At 44.5% G+C, this 24,686-nt stretch overlaps 1 protein-coding gene across 7 annotated transcripts in view; it reads left to right on the top strand.

The window, feature by feature from the left end:
* DGKH (diacylglycerol kinase eta) overlaps nucleotides 1-24,686 on the top strand; it is a 642,901-nt gene that overhangs the window by 379,409 nt on the left and 238,806 nt on the right. For all 7 annotated transcript variants that reach the window (XM_063952870.1, XM_063952869.1, XM_063952867.1 and 4 more), the window contains 6 exons: nucleotides 6,069-6,175; nucleotides 6,364-6,489; nucleotides 6,827-6,929; nucleotides 9,601-9,763; nucleotides 12,828-12,936; nucleotides 13,955-14,094. In XM_063952870.1, coding sequence (XP_063808940.1) covers nucleotides 6,069-6,175; nucleotides 6,364-6,489; nucleotides 6,827-6,929; nucleotides 9,601-9,763; nucleotides 12,828-12,936; nucleotides 13,955-14,094 — 748 coding nt within the window. The remainder of the gene's footprint in view (nucleotides 1-6,068; nucleotides 6,176-6,363; nucleotides 6,490-6,826; nucleotides 6,930-9,600; nucleotides 9,764-12,827; nucleotides 12,937-13,954; nucleotides 14,095-24,686) is intronic.

Genomic DNA, 24,686 nt, shown 5'->3' with positions numbered 1-24,686 from the left:
GGTTCGGTGAGACCCATTCTAAATTTAAAATCCTTGAACACTTAAATAAGAAGGTTCAAGTTCAAAATGGAATCGCTCAGGGCGGTTATTGCAAGCCTGGAAGAAGGGGATTACATGGTATCACTGGACATCAAGGATGCGTACCTGCATGTCCCCATTTACCCACCTCACCAGGTGTACCTCCGTTTTGTGGTACAAGACTGCCATAACCAATTCCAGACGTTGCCGTTTGGTCTGTCCACGGCACCGAGGGTATTTACCAAGGTAATGGCCGAAATGATGATACTCCTTCGAAAGAAGGGAGTTATAATTATCCCATACTTGGACGATCTCCTTATAAAGGCGAGGTCCAGGGAGCAGTTGTTGGTCGGAGTAGCACTATCTCAGGAAGTGCTACAACAGCACGGCTGGATTCTGAATATTCCAAAGTCGCAGCTGGTTCCTACGACACGTCTGCTGTTCCTGGGTATGATTCTGGACACAGAACAGAAGAAGGTGTTTCTCCCGGAGGAGAAGGCCAAGGAGTTGTCATCTCTGGTCAGAGACCTCCTGAAACCAAAACAGGTGTCGGTGCATCACTGCACGCGAGTCCTGGGAAAGATGGTAGCTTCTTACGAAGCAATTCCATTCGGCAGGTTCCATGCAAGGATCTTTCAGTGGGATCTGTTAGACAAGTGGTCCGGATCGCATCTTCAGATGCATCGGCTGATCACCCTGTCCCCGAGGGCCAGGGTGTCTCTGCTGTGGTGGCTGCAGCGTGCTCATCTTCTAGAGGGCCGCAGATTCGGCATACAGGACTGGGTCCTGGTGACCACGGATGCAAGCCTCAGAGGTCGAGTCAGGAGGCTTCCCTACACATAAATATTCTGGAACTAAGGGCCATTTACAATGCCCTAAGTCAGGCAAGACCCCTGCTTCAAAACCAGCCGGTGCTGATTCAGTCAGACAACATCACGGCTGTCGCCCATGTAAACCGACAGGGCGGCACAAGAAGTAGGATGGCGATGGCAGAAGCCACAAGGATTCTCCGATGGGCGGAAAATCATGTGATAGCACTGTCAGCAGTGTTCATTCCGGGAGTGGACAACTGGGAAGCAGACTTCCTCAGCAGGCACGACCTCCACCCGGGAGAGTGGGGACTTCATCCAGAAGTTTTCCAACTGATTGTAAACCGTTGGGAAAGGCCACAGGTGGACATGATGGCGTCCCGCCTAAACAAAAAGCTAAAAAGATATTGCGCCAGGTCAAGAGACCCTCAGGCGATAGCTGTGGACGCACTAGTGACACCGTGGTTGTACCAGTCGGTTTATGTGTTCCCTCCTCTTCCTCTCATACCAAAGGTGCTGAGGATAATAAGAAAGAGAGGAGTAAGAACTATACTCATCGTTCCGGATTGGCCAAGAAGGACTTGGTACCCGGAACTACAAGAAATGATCTCAGAGGACCCTTGGCCTCTGCCTCTCAGACTGGACCTGCTGCAGCAGGGGCCCTGTCTGTTCCAAGACTTACCGCGGCTGCGTTTGATGGCATGGCGGTTGAACGCCGGATCCTGATGGAAAAGGGCATTCCGGTTGAAGTCATTCCTACGCTGATAAAAGCTAGGAAAGATGTGACAGCAAAGCATTATCACCGCATATGGCGAAAATATGTTGCTTGGTGTTAGGCTATGAAGGCCCCCACGGAAGAATTTCAGCTGGGTCGATTTCTGCACTTCCTACAGTCAGGAGTGACTATGGGCCTAAAATTGGGATCCATTAAAGTCCAGATTTCGTCCCTGTCTATTTTCTTTCAAAAAGAACTGGCTTCACTGCCTGAAGTTCAGACGTTTGTTAAGGGAGTGCTGCATATTCAGCCCCCTTTTGTGCCCCCAGTGGCACCTTGGGATCTCAACGTTGTGTTGGATTTCCTAAAATCACATTGGTTTGAGCTACTTCAGACCGTGGAATTAAAATATCTCACGTGGAAAGTGGTCATGCTTTTGGCCTTGGCTTCGGCTAGGCGGGTGTCAGAATTGCCGGCTTTGTCCTGTAAAAGCCCCTATCTGATCTTCCATATGGATAGAGCAGAATTGAGGACGCGTCTCCAATTCCTCCCTAAGGTGGTATCAGCGTTTCATTTGAACCAACCTATTGTGGTGCCTGCGGCTACTCGGGACTTGGAGGCCTCCAAGTTGCTGGACGTAGTCCGGGCCCTGAAAATCTATGTTTCCAGGACGGCTAGAGTCAGAAAGACTGACTCGCTGTTTATCCTGCATGCACCCAACAAGCTGGGTGCTCCTGCTTCTAAGCAGACTATTGCTCGCTGGATCTGCTCCACGATTCAACTTGCACATTCTGCGGCTGGACTGCCGCATCCTAAATCAGTCAAAGCCCATTCCACGAGGAAGGTGGGCTCTTCTTGGGCGGCTGCCCGAGGGGTCTCGGCTTTACAACTTTGCCGAGCTGCTACCTGGTCGGGATCAAACACGTTTGCTAAATTCTACAAGTTTGATACCCTGGCTGAGGAGGACCTTGAGTTTGCTCATTCGATGCTGCAGAGTCATCCGCACTCTCCCGCCCGTTTGGGAGCTTTGGTATATTCCCCATGGTCCTTACGGAGTTCCCAGCATCCACTACGGGCTACGAGAAATAGAATTACCGGTGAGTAAATTCTTATTATATATATATATGTGTGTATGTCTTGAGAAAAATGTATTAAATTGAAACGTTGACAGCTACCAAGGGCTCCAATTCAATTTGCTTATCAGCGTCTGAGTGCCGTACTATCCAGCATATATATATATATATATATAAATACAAAAAAATGTCTTCCACCCCGCGCTCAACCCACCAGCAGCAATATGGAGAAAGTCCCTGTTAGTGAACTTTCAAAGAATAACATAAACAAAAACAATAACCAATTGCGCTTGGTATAACTTTAAAACACTCAGATTTTAGTATTTCCAGTAGCTGTACTTCCACGGTGTGGATTCTTATAACTGGTATCACCTGCAAGTATACCCTCACACCAGAGAACACACCCGAACAAAAAGACGGCCAGAATGGCCTAAATTAGATATGATACCAATTTGTTTTTATTAAAAAACATATAGAATTCCATAAATTCATATGAACATTTTTTTTACAGATAAAAGGTTCCATACATTCATATAAACATTCTTAAAAGAAAAACATCCAGATACAGTCAATAGGTTTTCTGTTCAAGCCTTTAAAGAACACCCTCACCCTTATAGGTGTATATTCTGTAGGGCAGAGATTTTCAACCTTTTACAACTCGCGGCACACTGAACAAGATCTAAATATTGCCAAGGCACACCATTTTTTTTACTCAAATATAATGGTGATGCATGGTGCAGTTGCATGTCCTAGGATGTCATGTCGCAGCTTCTCCATAGGTAACAACTGAGCCACATCTGAGAAAACCAGAAGAGCCCAACACTGCCCGGGCTCAAAATTAGAACTGGCTCTGCAACCACTAAACCCACCAGTATTGATCGTTCCAGGGCCTCAGTAGCGGCAAAACACTGACGGGCCTGGCTGTGCTTGTATGGCGGCACACCTGGAGACTGCTCAGGGCACACTAGTGTGCCACGGCACAGTGGTTGAAAAACACTGCTGTAGGGTGTATTAATGAACTAGATAAGAGACCGTAACGGATTCGACCCAACGCGTTTCGTCAGAACGACTTCATCAGGGGTTTCTGTATGGTATCACAAAAAAAGGAAGGAACAAAGGCCTTCATGGATATAAAACATCCATAGCCCATATATATAGGACCAACTTTTAATAGAGATGGATAATTCACCCAGAATGGTTGTAGGATGGTAAAACCAAGCATAAACGCATACGCCTTTAAGGGTATTCAGCTAGTTAATGAACCTGGTTGCAGACTCTTTTCAGTTTTTATGCAGGGTCTGTTAAATTTGAACCTGCAGCCACCAGGAAAGAGACACAAGTAACAGCCACATCCAAAACGGGTGAATTCTGGGTGAATTATGGGTGAATTATCCATCTCTATTAAAAGTTGGTCCTATATATATGGGCTATGGATGTTTTATATCCATGAAGGCCTTTGTTCCTTCCTGTTTTTGTGATACCATACAGAAACCCCTGATGAAGTCGTTCTGACGAAACGCGTTGGGTCGAATCCGTTACGGCCTCTTATCTAGTTCATTAATACACCCTACAGAATATACACCTATAAGGGTGAGGGTGTTCTTTAAAGGCTTGAACAGAAAACCTATTGACTGTATCTGGATGTTTTTCTTTTAAGAATGTTTATATGAATGTATGGAACCTTTTATCTGTAAAAAAAATGTTCATATGAATTTATGGAATTCTATATGTTTTTTAATAAAAACAAATTGGTATCATATCTAATTTAGGCCATTCTGCCGTCTTTTTGTTCGGGTGTGTTCTCTGGTGTGAGGGTATACTTGCAGGTGATACCAGTTATAAGAATCCACACCGTGGAAGAACAGCTACTGGAAATACTAAAATCTTAGTGTTTTAAAGTTATACCAAGCGCAATTGGTTATTGTTTTTGTTTATATATATATATATATATATATATATATATACAGTTTTAGCAACAAAAAGAGTGTATTTGTCATACAACTCTATGGTGACGTGAATCTCTCAGTGACATGTCATTGTTGTATTCTATATGGAATTGAAATTTTGAGTAATTTAGCCTATGATTAAATTACATTCAAATTGTTTATTTGCAACTTGGATAATTCAATTCCCCATTTTCCTCATTCATTATTGTGATAGCTAAAGCTGTGATACTCCATGTTCTGGCAGGTATCCAGATGTTAAAGCTACATTGTCTAGATAAGACTGTGAATAGGCCGACACTTCTTCACATCTTTCTCAACCTCTGCTTGATTTACTATCCACGTTGACTACAATTAGAAATAGTAACCTTGCCCAAAGCATGGAGAGCAAAGCGAACCTGCGAGGCTCTGCGTTTGCTATAATTGGGGTCACATATCACGAAACATAGGAAATGACACCAGAAAAACTTGTCAACCATTTAACCCTGTCGACCTAATGCATGTTGACCATATGGGGTCTACCTAATGTCTCATTTCTGTAGGTCTTCTCTACTACACCTGTCCTGGCACTCTGCTCTATTACACGCTGATCTTTGCTTCACTAATAGCTGTAAAACTGTAAATAGAAGTTCACATTTGTGAACAGTTAAATGTATGGTACAGTTTCTGGAAGGACATTTTCTGATGCTTGTATGAAGTCTTTCTGTGTAGCTACAATATACATATTGGTACATTTTCAAGCAAACTCATGACTGGTATGCTGTTGAAATGTTACAGGTATATGCCAATGTGCATGACTGCCCTCTCTGTAGTATATATATCTTATAAATTGGTCCCTGTTGTGATGAAATAGTTCTGTGCGAGCTGGTATTGGGTGAAACCGCTACAGAGTAGGAGGAAATAATAGTTCTCTTCAAGTTATTTGAAGATATCATTACTGCACCAGTCATCTTTGCTGAGGATTGATGTCCGGTCCTATGATTTATGTAGTAATTTTAGAATTTTTGTAAAAAATTTCTGTCAGAAATTTGTATTGCTGTCAGCGAGGCGGGGCTGCGCTGCTGTCAGTAGTGTCTTTATGAGTGCTATTATTTACACTTGTGGAGTGATACTGCTGTGGTCTTGTGATAAGGTTATAGTTACGTTTGGAAACAGTCGAGGTGTGCGGTTATCCTGGGAAGTGTGCAGTGGTTGGAAAATATATAGAATATTGTATAGTATTTGTATATACACACTGTTAGTTGTACGTGCAAATTTTTGCCCTCCAGGTCAAGCTCTTTTAATGCAAAAACCTGTTTGCAACTGTATGCCCAGGGCAAACCTACTAAATGCAGCAAGAAATAGAGATGTCTCTTAAAGTAAGAATTGATTTTTTGAAATAATAAATATTTTATGTAGTAGCGTTGTCAACCAACTGGAGTACAGATTTCAGCTTTGTGTGTACTGAAGACAGGGTTCTTGCAGATGAGGTTTTCTATTGACTGCTGACCATAAGTTTTGTTCTTTCCAGTTTGTAAATTTAAAGCTCATAAGAGGTGTGCTGTGAGAGCTACTAACAACTGTAAGTGGACAACGTTAGCTTCCATAGGCAAAGATATCATCGAAGATGAGGATGGTGTGAGTATGGATTTTTGTTTGTTCCTTGCTTTGTAGCTTTACTCTTTTCACCTCCGCTCAGCATATATTAATTCCAAATAGTTGATGTACTTGATCCTTAAATTAACAAAGATCCAAAATGTATTGACTATACCTAGACCTGTGCTAGATTTAATTTATTTATTCTTGTTACCACTTTTCATCCTCAGATAGCAATGCCTCATCAGTGGCTAGAGGGCAACTTGCCGGTTAGTGCCAAATGTGCTGTTTGTGACAAAACATGTGGCAGTGTATTACGCCTGCAGGATTGGCGGTGTCTATGGTGTAAAGCAATGGTGAGAGCTGTCATGGTGTCTGTATTTTTATTGGTATCCTAATGTAATCGGGTGTCTAATTTCTCTTTACTATTATAGATTACTAGAGCCCATTGAAAACTATTACCGTTTATTTGCCTTCTCACCAAAGTTTCCTATTTTTTTTCTTAGTTGACCATTTTAAACTACCTTTTAATATACAAATCTATGCCTTCTGCATAAATTATTGGATAAACTAAGTTACAAAAACCTGAAATCCATGCAAAATGGTCATGTAAGACATGATCATCAAAATTAGTTAAACTTATGCCTTTAGCATGTATAGTCTATATTAAAATACTTAACATGTTTTTTTCAGGTACATACTGCTTGCAAGGACCAATACCCTCGAAAGTGTCCACTTGGCCAATGTAAAGTATCTATTATACCTCCAACAGCACTCAACAGTATAGATTCTGATGGTATGTGCTCATGGGAAAATTATTTTTCTAACTAATAGTACACATTTATGCAATGTGCATTACAGAGGTTATTTAGTTTGGTTTTGTACAGTCTAAATTTTTCAAAGAAAGTTATTGAGTACATGTGTAGCTAATTCACTATTTATAACCCTGTAAGTGTGTGTGTGTGTGTGTGTGTGTGTGTGTGTGTGTGTGTGTGTGTGTGTGTGTGTATATATAGAAAGGTTACATTTGCGCACATTTAGGTAGGTAAAAGTGTAGGGGCATTGTGTGGTGTGTGGAAAGGTTGGTACTCTCGTCACTCACACTAATTAAAGGGAATAACACACCTTAAGAGGGTAGGGGTGTACTTAGGTAGCTCCCCCCCATTGTGATTTTAATCGTGTGAAAATAGAATATATAGAAAGACTACATTTGCACACATTTAGGTAGGTAAAAGTGTAGAGGCATTGTGTGGTGTGTGAAAAGGTTGGTACTCTCGTCACTCACACTAATGAAAGGAACCTTTCATTAGGTTGGGTATAAGTTACCCGCGTTCGGGATGCCGGCATTGATATACTGAACGCTGGTATCCCGACCACTGGTAACTCATACCCAACCCTCTTAAGGTGTGTAAGTTCATTTCATTAGTGTGAGTGACGAGAATACCAACCTTTTCACACACCACACAATGCCTCTACACTTTTACCTACCTAAATGTGTGCAAATGTAGTCTTTCTATATATTCTATTTTCACACAATTGAAATCCCGATTGGGGGGAGCTACCTAAGTACTCCCCTACCCTCTAACCCTCCTTATCTAACCCTAAGCTCCCCCTTTGGTGCCTAACCTCACCCATTGTTGCCTAAATATAACCCCTCTTTCTTGCAGCCTAAAACTACCCCCCTCCCTCCCCCTGGTGGCGCCTATCCCTTACCTTTAACCTTCCGCATCCTAACCCTAACAGCCCTCCTGCCCACCAGGCCATTAACCTAAACCACCTTCTGTACTCTCGGTCGTGATGCCAGTTGCCGGGATTATGGCGCTGGTGTGCTGACCTTGCTGGGACTCCAGTGTCTGTATTCTGATGGGTATCGGGATTTTGGCATCTGTATTCCTGCTGCCGGGATCCCAACAGCTGGTATCTTGACCAGTTCCCCCTTAAGATTTCTATCCAGTCAGGTGGTTGGAACGAAAATCTGGTAATGTATAGGAGCAAATCACACTTGCCTACTTTTGAAAGGTATCCGGACTCCAGGTCGACACACCTTAGGTCGACATGGACAAAAGGTCGACAGGAACAAGGTCGACACGGAAAAAGGTCGACATGAGTTTTTCACAATTTTTTTCTTTTTTGGAACCTTTTCATACTTAACGATCTACGTGGACTACGATTGGAACGGTAATCAGTGCCGAGCGAAGCGGAGCGAAGGCACCATGCCCGAAGCTCGCGAGCCATGCGAGGGGACGCGGTGCACTAATTGGGGTTCCCGGTCACTCTACGAAAAAAACGACACCAAGAAAACATAAAAACTCATGTCGGCCTTTTTCCATGCCGACATTGTTCATGTCGACCTTTTGTCCATGTCGGCCTAAGGTGTGTCGACCAATTGGCGTCGACCTAAGGTGTGTCGACCTTTTTGTTGTCGACCTGGAGTCCCAGACCCTTTTGAAAAGTAGTTTAGAAATTCTAGCTCGGGTGCCGTGCTGTTAAGGGGTTTTGTTAATTTCCACCCATGGAGCGTGTCTATCTGCACCTTTTAGAGGTATCTATTGTCTCTGGGGTGTGCTGCAGTGGCAGGTGAAAACTAAAGTGCAAAGCACAGTACTGGCTACATACACTGACATCACACCTACATTAGATAGCAGGGTTACATACTGACATCACACTTACATTGCACAGTAGGGCTACATACTGACCTCACACCTATATTACACAGCAGGGCTACATACTGACATCACACCTACATTACACAGCAGGGCTACATACACTAACATCACACCTACATTAGATAGCAGGGTTACATACTGACATCACACTTACATTACACAGTAGGGCTACATGCTGACCTCACACCTATATTACACACAGGGCTACATACTGACATCACATATACATTACACAGCAGGGCTACACACTGGCCTCACACCTACATTACGCCTACATTACACAGCAGGGCTACATACTGACCTCACACCTACCGACCTTTAACATGATGTCACGCGTTGTAATGTTGTGACGCCTCTCCTGTTAATTCTGGATTGTCATGGGGGCTGAGAGATCCTGGAGCTGTAAAGTAATTTGTTGGGGTCTCAGACAAAAAACAGGAGGGACGGCGTTTATGAAGCAAATGACAATTGACCATTTGCTCCCAAACGTCCAAAAGAGGACGCAACAGACAAAAATGGCCATTCGGACAAATTGGTTAAATCAAACTGAATTACCTTTTTTGTCTGTTTTCCAGTGTGTGGGAGCAAATGGTCGACGGTCAGTTGCTCACATCAATTACCAAGTTTTCGTTCCAACCAGCCAGATTGGACAGATAATCTTAAAGTGTGTAGGTCCCTTTACTCATGACCGTTATTCCAAGACTTAAGAAAATGGTTTATTCTATAGCAGCAGAGAGGTCAGTGTACATGCAATATATAAGGAAAATGTGATCAATTATGTATTTCTTATTACTTTGCCAGGGTTCTGGAAAGCCACATGCCCTCCCTCGTGTGCCAGTCCGCTACTTGTCTTTGTAAATTCAAAAAGTGGAGACAATCAGGGTGTTAAATTCCTTCGGCGTTTCAAACAGTTGCTGAACCCTGCTCAGGTGTTTGACTTGATGAATGGAGGTCCTCATTTAGGGTAAGAACTTTCATACTTACTACTTTGATATTATCTTAAATATAAAATGCTAAAGCTGTTACTAGGGCTTTCCTCCAAGTTGGCAAGTCTAGATCCCTTCTAGGAAGAGCTGAATAAGCTATCCCATGCAAGGCATTACTATCAGATTTATGCTTACATGGATTTGATCTTTGCTTCACATGGATGTCTTTACTATTGTATCAAGTTTACATTGTCTCCATTTTATTGATAAATCTGGAGAAGATTTACTGGAATCTGGTTACTTAAAGGTCTCCCTCCAGTTAAAAAACGAAATAATAAAAACTAAACATACAGCTATTGCTTTCCCAATAACTTTGTAAGTGTAAACCTGCCAATGGATGTATATAAAAAAGCCATGTGTATATATGTCCTGAGAAAACATTTATTAATTTGTACAGTGTATATACTGTATAGTGAAACATATATTCTGTGACGGTATAGAAATGGGAAGTACAGTACTATAGGGTATACAGGTGAAACTCCGAAAAATACAATATCGTGCAAAAGTTCATTTATTTCAGTAATTCAACTTAAAAGGTGAAACTAATATATTATATAGACTCATTACATGCAAAGTGAGATATTTCAAGTCTTTATTTGCTATAATTTTGATGATTGTAGCTTACAGCTTAAGAAAGCCCAAAATCTCAGAAAATTTGAGTATTGTGAAAAGGTTCAATATTGTTAGCCTTCAACTGTTCTCAGTCTGGTTCAGTACAGTTCACAATCATGGGGAAGACTGCTGACCTGACAGTTGTGCAGAAAACCATCAAGGAGGGAAAGCCTCAAAAGGAAATTGCAGAATGAGTTGGATGTTCTCAAAGTGTTGTATCAAAGCACATTAATAGAAACTTAAGTGGAAGGGAAACGTGTGAAAGAAAAAGGTGCACAAGCAGCAGGGATGACCGCAGCCTTGAGAGGATTGTCAGGAAAAGGCCATGCAAAAGTGTGGGGGAGCTTCACAAGGAGTGGACTGAGGCTGAAGTTAGTGCAAGAGCCACCACACACAGATGTATCCTGGACATAGGCTTCAAATTTCGTATTCCTCTTGTCAAGCCACTCCAAAACAACGTCAGAAGCTTCTTACCTGGGCTAAAAAAAACAAAACTGGTCTGTTGCTCAGTGGTCCAAAGTCGTCTTTGTGGTGAGTGCAGAGTATGGAGGAAGAATGGAGAGGCACACAATCCAAGATGCTTGAAGTCCAGTGGGAAGTTTCCACAGTCTGTGTTGATTTGGGTAGCCATGTCATCTGCTGGTGTTGGTCCACTGTGCTTTATTAAGTCCAGTGTCAATGCAGCCAACTACCAGGACATTTTAGAACACTTCATGCTTCCTTCAGCAGACAAGCTTTATGGAGATGCTGACTTAATTTTCCAGCAGGACTTGGCACCTGCCCACACTGCCAAAAGTACCAAAACCTGGTTCAGTGCCCGTGGGATTACTGTGCTGGATTGGCCAGCAAACTCGCCTGACCTGAACCCCATAGAAAATCCTATGGGGCATTGCCAAGAGAAAGATGAGACATGAGACCGAACAATGCAGAAGAGCTGGAGGCCACTATTGAAGCATCCTGGTCTTCCATAACACCTCATCAGTGCCATAGGCTTATAGAATCCATGCCACGCCGCATTGAGGCAGTAATTCATGCAAAAGGGGCCCAAACCAAGTACTGAGTACATATGCATGATTATACTTTTCACAGGGCCAACATTTCTGTATTTAAAATCCTTTTTTTATTGATTTTATGTAATATTCTAATTTTCTGAGATTTTAGATTTGGGGCTTTCTTAAACTGTAAGACACAATCATCAAAATTATAACAAATAAAGGCTTGAAATATCTCACTGTGCATGTAATGAGTCTATAGAATATATTAGTTTCACCTTTTAAGTTGAATTACTGAAATAAATTAACTTTGACACGATATTCTAATTTTCTGAGTTTCACCTGTAACAGCGCTATCTGCATATTTGTATGTATCCGGATTGGTATTTGCTGTTTTACTGCTTTTCTTATAAGATGACCTCCTCAGTTTATAGTGCATTGTGTAAAACAAAAACACACATTACTTCCACAAAAATACTTGCCCACATGAGGCTTGGCACAGCTTGCTAGACAGACATAAAAGTCATCAAATCTTCTACCCCTGACTGCAGATCTGCTTGTAATCAATATTCTCCTGCCACAATAGTCTGGAGAATAATGAAAGCAGGGGTCAGAGCATCCTGTAACACCGGCAGCCTGAATTATAACCTCTTGCTAGTTCAGGGAGAGTTATAGTTATTATTTTTCATTGAATGTAAGTGCACTGTGTGTATAAAGAAGCCTAGACAGCAGCATTATCTCCCCATAGGTGACATGGCTTACTCTGTTCCATCCGTTTACATGGCTAACACTTTAGGCTAACTCGTAACAGTGGAGAGACCTGTTTACAACACTGTCAAAAGTGACATGCTGAAGTAATATCCCCCACCCTATCGTTCACGGTATCAGCAAGTGTGTATGCAGTTGCAGATGCTGCCAGTCAGCCGGTACCCGCTGCAAACGATTTTGTTGGTTACACCCTATCCTCTACTGTTTACCCAGCCTAACCTACGTTGTGGATAAGTTACATAGACATACACAAGACCAAATAAAGAGTGAATTGTAATAATGTATATTAACTATTGGATCTTCATTAGGGTATGTACAGGTTTATTTTGCTATTGATGTAAATACTGCTATATCAATATTGTATTTATAGTTTCTCAGTTTAAATAATTCAATGTGATATTATCATTAGGAAAAAATGGACATAATGGGGGAGATTCAAATGTTTGAAAAGTCAGTTGGGAGTCTGTTTGTTCCTGTCTATTAGATAGGGAAAAACAGACACCCAACCAACTTTTCAAACATTTGAATTCCACCCACTGTATATTAATATCCTGTAAAGTACAATTAACAATTATATACTGTTATATCCTATTACACTACATGTTGAATTGCTATATTTCCCTGATTTTTTATGTGACTGTTTACAGTTTATTTTCTGTTTTTGTTTTAGTTTACGATTATTTCAGAAATTTGATAATTTTCGAATTCTTGTTTGTGGAGGCGATGGAAGTGTTGGTTGGGTTTTGTCTGAGATAGATAAGCTTAGCTTGCATAAACAGGTCAGTATATATAGAACTCCTTTCCATTTAGATTGCTGTGTACCGTTGTGAACGGTCTCAAGATGTGCTGTAACTGTATCATCTCTTATAATGTTGCTGTACATCCCAAATATTTAGCATGCTCATGACACTATGGGGGTAATTCCAAGTTGATCGCAGCAGGATTTTTGATAGCAATTGGGCAAAACCATGTGCACTGCAGGGGAGGCAGATTTAACATGTGCAGAAAGAGTTAGATTTGGGTGGGTTATTTTATTTCTGTGCAGGGTAAATATTGGCTGCTTTATTTTTACACTGCAAATTAGATTGCAAATTGAACACACCCCACCCAAATCTAACTCTCTTTGCACATGTTATATCTGCCCCCCCCTGTAGTGCACATGGTTTTGCCCAATTGCTAACAAAAATCCTGCTGCGATCAACTTGGATTTACCCCCTATATCCATAAGCAGCACAGAGATTCCATTTATTTTCCAAGTATTTGTATAGTGCTGGAATTAGGTTATTGATTACTCCGTCACGTTCTGATCACATTAATATTTTTGTTGAAATCAATTTTGTGTATCTTCAAAACTTGGCCTTTGTACTGTAACTGTGCTTATGAAAGAGCTATGCACATTTCTGCACTAACCTCATACAAGTTAGCTGTTTGTGTTATAAATTATAGAACTTGTAGTTTCTTACAATGGCACACTGGTGGCACACAATGTCATCTGGACAAATATTTTTGAGAAAGCTGCTTATAAAATTTACTTGAAGGAATTGACATAAAGTCACAGTTAAATAAGCCTTAAAATTTTTACAGTGTACGAGATCACTAACAAGTTAAACTCGATGGACTAATTGTCTTTTTTCAACCTTAGAAACTATGTTACATATCTGATGTTATTAGTATAAGTGAGACTGCCTTATGCCACTGCTTCATAATGAATCTGGCCTTCTCAATGCCTTTCTCCACTTTACTGCAGATGTCTAGTCTAGCATACTAATGCGTCGTCATTTATATTTGTATCCATAGTGTCAACTAGGAGTGCTCCCCCTGGGTACGGGAAATGACCTGGCACGGGTACTTGGTTGGGGTGGCTCTTGTGACGACGATACACAGCTGCCTCAGATTTTGGAAAAGTTAGAACGAGCAAGCACTAAAATGCTGGATAGGTAAGATGCTTAACTCTTGTGTAAATGACCACCAATTCAAAATTATAATTTTGCAGGAGTCTGCAATACAGTGCTTCAGACCATTACACTATGCTGCAACATCTTCCTACATCAAATCCTGTCCTCTGCAAGCTAAACGCTAATACTTACTGTAGGGGGGGAAATTCAGTCAGCCTTGGTAGATTACTATCCAGTTATTGGGGATTTCTCTAACGTCCTAAGTGGATGCTGGGGACTCCGTCAGGACCATGGGGAATAGCGGCTCCGCAGGAGACAGGGCACAAAAATAAAGCTTTAGGATTAGGTGGTGTGTACTGGCTCCTCCCCCTATGACCCTCCTCCAAGCCTCAGTTAGGTTTTTGTACCCGTCTGAGCAGGGTGCAATCTAGGTGGCTCTCCTAAAGAGCTGCTTAGAAAAAGTTTTTAGGTTTTTTATTTTCAGTGAGTCCTGCTGGCAACAGGCTCACTGCATCGAGGGACTTAGGGGAGAGAATTTCAACTCACCTGCGTGCAGGATGGATTGGATTCTTAGGCTACTGGACACCATTAGCTCCAGAGGGAGTCGGAACACAGGTCTCACCCTGGGGTTCGTCCCGGAGCCGCGCCGCCGACCCCCCTTACAGATGCTGAAGATTGAAGGTCCGGAAACAGGCGGCAGAAGGCTCTTCAGTCTTCATGAAGGTAGCGCACAGCACTGCAGCTGTGCGCCATTGTTGTCACACACTGCACACCAAGCGGTCACGGAGGGTGCAGGGCGCTGCTGGGGGCGCCCTGGGCAGCAATATTTAATACCTTTATGGCAAAAGAATACATCACATATAGCCATTGAGGCTATATGTATGTATTTAACCCATGCCAGTTATCTAAAACTACGGGAGAAAAGCCCGCCGAAATAGGGGGCGGAGCTTATTCTCCTCAGCACACAGCGCCATTTTCCTGCTCAGCTCCGCTGTGAGGAAGGCTCCCAGGACTCTCCCCTGCACTGCACTACAGAAACAGGGTAAAACAGAGAGGGGGGGCATTTTTTTGGCGATATTTTGATATATTTAAGCTGCTATAAAGAACACTTATATAAGGTTGTTCCCATATATATTATAGCGCTTGGGTGTGTGCTGGCAAACTCTCCCTCTGTCTCCCCAAAGGGCTAGTGGGGTCCTGTCTTCGATAAGAGCATTCCCTGTGTGTCGGTACGTGTGTGTCGACATGTATGAGGACGATGTTGGTGTGGAGGCAGAGCAATTGCCGATAATGGTGATGTCACCCCCCAGGGAGTCGACACCGGAATGGATGGCTTTGTTTATGGAATTACGTGATAATGTCAGCACATTACAAAAATCAGTTGACGACATGAGACGGCCGGCAAACCAGTTAGTACCTACCCAGGCGTCTCAGACACCGTCAGGGGCTGTAAAGCGCCCTTTACCTCAGTCGGTCGACACAGACCCAGACACAGACACTGAATCTAGTGTCGACGGTGATGAAACAAACGTATTTTCAAGTAGGGCCACATGTTATATGATCACGGCAATGAAGGAGGCTTTGCATATCTCTGATACTGCAAGTACCACAAAAAGGGGTATTATGTGGGGGGTGAAAAAACTACCTGTAGTTTTTCCAGAATCAGAGGAATTAAATGATGTATGTGATGAAGCGTGGGTTAACCCAGATAGAAAAATGCTAATTTCAAAAAAGTTATTAGCATTATACCCTTTCCCGCCAGAGGTTAGGGCGCGCTGGGAAACACCCCCTAGGGTGGATAAGGCGCTCACACGCTTATCAAAATAAGTGGCGTTACCGTCTCCTGATACGGCCGCCCTCAGGGATCCAGCTGATAGGAGAATGGAAACTACCCTAAAAAGTATATACACACATACTGGTGTTATACTGCGACCAGCCATCGCCTCAGCCTGGATGTGCAGTGCTGGGGTCGTCTGGTTGGATTCCCTGACTGAAAATATTGATACCCTGGATAGGGACAGTATTTTATTGACTATAGAGCAATTAAAGGATGCTTTCCTTTATATGCGAGATGCTCAGAGAGATATTTGCACTCTGGCATCGAGAGTAAATGCGATGTCCATATCTGCCAGAAGGAGTTTATGGACGCGACAGTGGTCAGGTGATGCGGATTCCAAACGACATATGGAAGTATTGCCGTATAAAGGGGAGGAATTATTTGGCGTCGGTCTATCGGATCTGGTGGCCACGGCAACTGCCGGAAAATCCACCTTTTTACCTCAGACCCCCTCCCAACAGAAAAAGACACCGTCTTTTCAGCCGCAGTCCTTTCGGTCCTATAAGAACAAGCGGACAAAAGGACAGTCATATCTGCCTCGGGGCAGAGGAAGGGGTAAGAGAGGGCAGCAAGCAGCCCCTGCCCAGGAACAGAAGCCCTCCCAGGGTTCTGCAAAGCCCTCAGCATGACGCTGGGGCCTTACAAGCGGACTCAGGAGCGGTGGGGGGTCGACTCAAGAATTTCAGCGCACAGTGTGCTTGCTCACAGGTGGACCCCTGGATTCTGCAGGTAGTATCTCAGGGTTACAGGTTGGAATTCAAGAAGTCTCCCCCTCGCCGGTTCCTAAAGTCTGCTTTGCCAACGTCTCCCTCAGACAGGGCGACGGTATTGGAAGCCATTCACAAGCTGTTTTCTCAGCAGGTGATAGTCAAGGTACCCCTCCTACAACAGGGAAAGGGGTATTACTCCACGCTATTTGTGGTACCGAAGCCGGACGGCTCGGTAAGACCTATTCTAAATCTGAAATCTTTGAACCTATACATACAAAAATTCAAGTTCAAGATGGAGTCACTCAGAGCAGTGATAGCGAATCTGGAAGAAGGGGACTTTATGGTGTCCCTGGACATAAAGGATGCTTACCTACATGTCCCAATTTGCCCTTCACATCAAGGGTACCTCAGGTTCGTGGTGCAAAACTGTCATTATCAGTTTCAGACGCTGCCTTTTGGATTGTCCACGGCACCTCGGGTCTTTACCAAGGTAATGGCCGAAATGATGATTCTTCTGCGAAGAAGAGGCGTATTAATTATCCCTTACTTGGACGATCTCCTGATAAGGGCAAGGTCCAGAGAACAGCTGGAGGACGGAGTAGCACTAACCCAACTAGTGCTGCAACAACACGGGTGGATTCTGAATTTTCCAAAATCTCAGTTGACCCCGACGACACGTCTGCTGTTCCTGGGAATGATTCTGGACACGGTTCAGAAAAAGGTGTTTCTTCCGGAGGAGAAAGCCAGGGAGTTATCCGAACTTGTCAGGAACCTCCTAAAACCAGGGAAAGTGTCTGTGCATCAATGCACAAGAGTCCTGGGAAAGATGGTGGCTTCTTACGAAGCGATTCCATTCGGCAGATTCCACGCACAAACTTTTCAGTGGGATCCGCTGGACAAATGGTCCGGATCGCATCTGCAGATGCATCAGCGGATAACCTTATCGCCACGGACAAGGGTGTCTCTTCTGTGGTGGTTGCAGAGTGCTCATCTGTTAGAGGGCCGCAGATTCGGCATACAGGACTGGGTCCTGGTGACCACGGATGCCAGTCTGAGAGGCTGGGGAGCGGTCACACAGGGAAGAAACTTCCAGGGAGTATGGTCAAGCCTGGAGATGTCTCTTCACATAAATATACTGGAGCTAAGAGCGATTTACAATGCTCTAAGTCTGGCAAAACCCCTGCTTCAGGGTCAGCCGGTGTTGATCCAGTCGGACAACATCACGGCAGTCGCCCACGTAAACAGACAGGGCGGCACAAGAAGCAGGACAGCAATGGCAGAAGCTGCAAGGATTCTTCGCTGGGCGGAAGATCATGTGATAGCACTGTCAGCAGTATTCATTCCGGGAGTGGACAACTGGGAAGCAGACTTCCTCAGCAGACACGATCTACACCCGGGAGAGTGGGGACTTCATCCAGAAGTCTTCCACATGATTGTGAACCGTTGGGAAAAACCAATGGTGGATATGATGGCGTCCCGCCTCAACAAAAAACTGGACAGGTATTGCGCCAGGTCAAGAGACCCTCAGGCAATAGCTGTGGACGCTCTGGTAACACCGTGGGTGTTCCAGTCAGTGTATGTGTTCCCTCCTCTGCCTCTCATACCAAAGGTACTGAGAATTATACGGCAAAAGGGAGTAAAAACGATACTAGTGGCTCCGGATTGGCCAAGAAGAACTTGGTACCCGGAACTTCAAGAGATGCTCACGGAGGATCCGTGGCCTCTACCTCTAAGACGGGACCTGCTTCAGCAGGGACCGTGTCTATTCCAAGACTTACCGCGGCTGCGTTTGACGGCATGGCGGTTGAACGCCGAATTCTAAGGGAAAAAGGCATTCCGGAAGAGGTCATTCCTACACTGGTAAAAGCCAGGAAGGAGGTGACTGCACAACATTATCACCGCATTTGGAGAAAATATGTTGCGTGGTGTGAGGCCAGGAAGGCCCCCACGGAGGAATTTCAACTGGGTCGATTCCTACATTTCCTGCAAACAGGATTGTCTATGGGCCTCAAATTGGGGTCCATTAAGGTTCAAATTTCGGCCCTGTCGATTTTCTTCCAGAAAGAATTGGCTTCAGTTCCTGAAGTCCAGACTTTTGTAAAAGGAGTACTACATATACAGCCCCCGGTTGTGCCCCCAGTGGCACCGTGGGATCTTAATGTAGTCTTGGATTTTCTCAAATCCCATTGGTTTGAGCCGCTCAAATCGGTGGAGTTGAAGTATCTTACATGGAAAGTAACCATGCTACTGGCCCTGGCTTCAGCCAGGAGAGTATCAGAATTGGCGGCTTTATCATATAAGAGCCCATATCTGATTTTCCATACGGACAGGGCAGAACTGCGGACACGTCCTCATTTTCTGCCTAAGGTGGTGTCAGCATTTCACCTGAACCAGCCTATTGTGGTGCCTGCGGCTACTAACGATTTGGAGGATTCCAAGTTGTTGGACGTGGTCCGGGCATTGAAAATATATATTTCAAGAACGGCGGGAGTCAGAAAGTCTGACTCACTGTTTATATTGTATGCACCCAACAAGATGGGTACTCCTGCTTCTAAGCAGACGATTGCTCGTTGGATTTGTAGCACAATTCAACTTGCACATTCTGTGGCAGGCTTGCCACAACCTAAATCTGTCAAGGCCCATTCCACAAGGAAAGTGGGCTCATCCTGGGCGGCTGCCCGGGGGGTCTCGGCATTACAACTCTGCCGAGCTGCTACTTGGTCAGGGGCAAACACATTTGCAAAATTCTGCAAATTTGATACCCTGGCTGAGGAGGACCTTGAGTTCTCTCATTCGGTGCTGCAGAGTCACCCGCACTCTCCCGCCCGTTTGGGAGCTTTGGTATAATCCCCATGGTCCTGACGGAGTCCCCAGCATCCACTTAGGACGTTAGAGAAAATAAGAATTTACTTACCGATAATTCTATTTCTCGTAGTCCGTAGTGGATGCTGGGCGCCCATCCCAAGTGCGGATTGTCTGCAATACTTGTACATAGTTATTGTTACAAACAAATTCGGGTTGTTATTGTTGTGAGCCGTCTGTTCAGAGGCTCCTACGTTGTCATACTGTTAACTGGGTTCAGATCACAAGTTATACGGTGTGATTGGTGTGGCTGGTATGAGTCTTACCCGGGATTCAATATCCTTCCTTATTGTGTACGCTCGTCCGGGCACAGTATCCTAACTGAGGCTTGGAGGAGGGTCATAGGGGGAGGAGCCAGTACACACCACCTAATCCTAAAGCTTTATTTTTGTGCCCTGTCTCCTGCGGAGCCGCTATTCCCCATGGTCCTGACGGAGTCCCCAGCATCCACTACGGACTACGAGAAATAGAATTATCGGTAAGTAAATTCTTATTTTCTTTTTCACCTGCCTCAGCTGGTCAAATGAGAAAAATCCCAGATAATTTAGGGGTTAACTGGTGCTGCGGCCATATGAAAGCACAAATCACAGATTACGTGCATTATCGCTGGTTTAACAAGGCTATTGGGGGAATTTTAATAGCCTCGGGCATTGAAGCCCTCCTGTTTTCACCCGCAGTAATTGATTTTCCCATTAAGTGCCAAATGTAATAGGTAGCGCAGGCTTTCGAAAGTGTTGCAGTTTCGGTGATTTAGCAGTCAGATTTAAACTGGCAATGTTTACTAAAACAAAAGCAGATTGTAACCATTGCTTTCCTAAATCTGACCGTAATCTCTGCAATTTCATAAATCCGTAACCCACTACATTTGACCCTTAAGGGCCGTACACACGGGGAGATTTCTCCCAGAGATGGGTGCTGAGCGACCTAGCACATAACTCTCAGCACACATCTCTTCCCCGCTCAGCATACAGCGCAATGTGTGCTGAGCGGGGGGGGCTGGGTGAAATGAGCGATCTAACTAGATTTAGCCTGCATACAGGCCAATCTAGTACCGGCGATAGCGACGTGCATCGCTTTTGTTGTTTGGCATACACACAGAGAGATCCGTGCTTAATTTCTAAGCAATCTAGTCACGGATCTCTCTGCGTGTACCCCCTTTTAGTCTGGACGCACTTGTGAGATCAAAATAACATTCTATAAGATATTATGTACTGTTTAATATGGAAAATATTTTGTATTCAATCCTAGATACAGTATCATAGCTCCCAACATGACTCTCTCCAGGAGGGACAGAATGCTCTGCTCCTGGAATTTCCTCTTAATTTATGATTACCATCACCTGTGCTGAAACACCTTTCATTAGCCTGTTCAAATCAAGTGCTGGCAATCCTAAATTAAGAGAAAAGTCCAGACACAGAGCATTTTGTCACTCCTGGAGAAAGTCATGTTGGAAAGTATGCAGTATTAAACGTTTTCATGATAAGGAAGGGGGTGATTGCCCTTGCATTGTACCTTACGGGGTTCTAAATTTGGAAAACGGATACTCGTTTCTCCTTGGTACACAAGGTACATTGGGCCTAATTCAGACCTGATCGCTAGCAAGCGATTTTCTCTAACGTCCTAGTGGATGCTGGGGACTCTGTAAGGACCATGTTGAATAGACGGGCTCCGCAGGAGACATAGGCACTTTAAGAAAGAATTTAGATTCTGGTGTGCTCTGGCTCCTCCCTCTATGTCCCTCCTCCAGACCTCAGTTTGAGACCGTGCCCGGACGAGCTGGGTGCTGTTCAGTGAGCTCTCCTGAGCTTGCTGTGAGAAAGTATTTTGTTAGGTTTTTTATTTTCAGGGAGCTCTGCTGGCAACAGACTCCCTGCATCGTGGGACAGAGGGGAGAGAAGCAGCCCTACTCTCTGAAGCTAGGTCCTGCTTCTAAGGCTACTGGACACCATTAGCTCCAGAGGGATCGTACACAGGATCTCACCCTCGTCGTCCGATCCCAGAGCCGCGCCGCCGCCCCCCCTTGCAGAGCCGGAAGACTGAAGCCGGGTGAGTATGAGAAGCAAGAAGACTTCGAAATCGGCGGCAGAAGACTCCGTTCTTCACATGAGGTAACGCACAGCACTGCAGCTGTGCGCCATTGCTCCAAACACACCTCACATACTCCGGTCACTGTAAGGGTGCAGGGCGCAGGGGGGGGCGCCCTGGGCAGCATATGGACCTCTGTCGGCAAAAGTACTCATATATACAGTTGGGCACTGTATATATGTATGAGCCCCCGCCAAGAAAATGTATATTTAAGCGGGACAGAAGCCCGCCGTCGAGGGGGCGGGGCTTCTTCCTCAGCACTCACCTGCGCCATTTTTTCCCCACAGCTCCGCTGAGAGGAAGCTCCCCATGCTGTCCCCTGCAGATACACGGTAGAAGAGGGTAAAAAGAGAGGGGGGGCACATAATTAGGCGCAAAAATCAATATAAACAGCAGCCACTGGGTTAACATTAAGTTACTGTGTTATTCCTGGGTTTATAGCGCTGGGGTGTGTGCTGGCATACTCTCTCTCTGTCTCTCCAAAGGGCCTTGTGGGGGAATTGTCTTCAGATGAGCATTCCCTGAGTGTGTGGTGTGTCGGTACGTGCGTGTCGACATGTCTGAGGTAAAAGGCTCCCCTAAGGAGGAGATGGAGCAAATGTGTGTGAGTGGTGTCTCCGTCGACAACGCCGACACCTGTTTGGATATGTGAAATTAAGTGCTAAGGTAAATTTATTGCACAAAAGATTAGAGAACAGACAGGGAATCTACCCATGTCTGTCACTATGTCGCAGAGACCTTCCGAGTCTCTCAATGCTCACTATCCAAAATAATAGACACTGATATCGACACGGAGTCTGACTCCAGTGTCGACTACGATAATGCAAAGTTACAGCCAAAATGGCAGGAAAGTATTCAATATATGATTATTGTAATAAAAAATGTTTTGCATATCACTGATAAATCATCTGTCCCTGACACAAGGGTACACATGTTTAAGGGGAAGAAAGCTGAGGTAAATTTCCCTCCTCTCAGGAAGAAAAAGAGCGGGAATCTCCAGACAAGAGACTGCAGTTTCCCACAAAGAATTCTCAGGGAGTATCCTTTCCCTACTAGGGCCAGGATACGATGGGAATCTTCCCCTAGGGTGTCACGTTTGCCCAAAAGGTAGCGCTGACTTAACAGTTATCCTCAGGGATCCTGCAGATAGCATGCAGTAAAAGTGCTTTGAAGTCCATTTACACACAACCTTATCAGCAGAGATTTAGACCCTAGTATGTGTATATATATATATATATATATATATATGTATATATATATAGATATATATATAAAAGATGCTGTCTTAGATATATATATATATATATATATATATATATATATATATATATATATATAACATGCCCAAAGAGACATTAGTCTACTGGGTTCTAGAGTCAACGCTATGTCGATTTCTGCTTGACGTGTCCTGTGGAACATGCAATGGACAGGTGATGCCGACTTAAGAGGCATATGGAAGGTTTACCTTACAAGGCTGAGGATTATGTGGAGAAGGGATCTCGGACCTGGGCCAATATTTACTAAGAATTCGAGTTTGTCCGTTTTGTGTTTTTTTTTCCGAAGTCCCAATCCGGGAATTCACTAAGCACCAATCTCGGCAGTGTTTGGACTATTCGTAATGGTTTGATTTGCAAAGTTCCGAAATACGAATGAATAGACCATCGGTCAAACACGGGTGTTATTTCATACAATACGGGCATTCACTATTCATTCGTATTTGGGTGTTAGTTTCTGAGTGCTCAAGTGCGGGTTTTTTTTTCCGATTCGTTAAAAAAAGCAGCAAAAAAATAGACCTGCTTTTTCCAGTCGAGTTTGGATAACCATGCACGGATCAGTGAGATCTGTGCATGGTTATCTATGGGAAAGGGTCTGTTTAGTGTAAAAACTGGAAAAAAAATTGCGTGGGGTCCCCCCTCCTAAGCATAACCAGCCTCGGGGTCTTTGAGCCGGTCCTGGTTGAAAAAATATGGGGGGAAAAATGACAGGGGTTCCCCCATATTTAATCAACCAGCACCGGGCTCTGCGCCTGGTCCTGGTTCCAAAAATACGGGGGACAAAAAGCGTAGGGGTCCCCGTATTTTTAAAACCAGCACCGGGCTCCACTAGCCAGGTACATAATGCCACAGCCGGGGGACACTTTTATACTGGTCCCTGCGGCCCTGGCATTACATACCCAACTAGTCACCCCTGGCCGGGGTACCCTGGAGGAGTGGGAACCCCTTAAATCAAGGGGTTCCCCCCCTCTAGCCATCCAAGGGCCAGGGGTGAAGCCCGAGGCTGTCCCCCCCCCCATCCAAGGGCGGTAGATGGGGGGGCTGATAGCCAAGTGTCAAAAATGTGAATATTGTTTTTAGTAGCAGTACTACAAGTCCCAGCAAGCCTCCCCGCAATCTGGTACTTGGAGAACCACAAGTACCAGCATACGGTGGAAAACCGGGCCCGCTGGTACCTGAAGTACTACTACTAAAAAAAATACCCCCAAAAAAACAGGACACGCACACCGTGAAAGTATAATTTTATTACATACATGCACACCTCCATACATACATACTTACCTATGTTCCCACGAGGCTCGGTCCTCTTCTCCATGTAGAATCCTTGGGGTACCTGTGAATAAAATTATACTCACATAATCCAGTGTAGAATCAGACCTTTGTATAATCCACGTACTTGGCAAAATAATAAAACGGAAACCCGACCACGCACTGAAAGGGGTCCCATGTTTACACATAGGACCCCTTTCCCCGACTGCAAGGACCCCCCCTAACTCCTGTCAAAGAGGGTACCTTCAGCCAATCAGGGAGCGCCACGTCGTGGCACTCTCCTGATTGGCTGTGTGCTCCTGTAGTGTCTGTCAGGCTGCACACGGCAGAGATACAATGTAGCGCCTATGCGCTCCATTGTAGCCAATGGTGGGAACTTTGCGGTCAGCGGTTGACCGAAAGTAACCTCACCGCTGACCGCAAAGTTCCCACCATTGGCTACAATGGAGCGCATAGGTGCTACATTGTATCTGTGCCGTGTGCTGCCTCACAGACACTACAGGAGCACACAGCCAATCAGGAGAGTGCCACGACGTGGCGCTCCCTGATTGGCTGAAGGGACCCTCTTTGACAGGAGTCAGGGGGGGTCCTGGCAGT

Source organism: Pseudophryne corroboree, chromosome 2 (genome assembly GCF_028390025.1).
Source record: "Pseudophryne corroboree isolate aPseCor3 chromosome 2, aPseCor3.hap2, whole genome shotgun sequence".
In the NCBI taxonomy this organism is placed as follows: domain Eukaryota; kingdom Metazoa; phylum Chordata; class Amphibia; order Anura; family Myobatrachidae; genus Pseudophryne; species Pseudophryne corroboree.
Note: the sequence above shows the minus strand (reverse complement) of the source record. Positions and strands in the feature narration are given on the sequence as shown.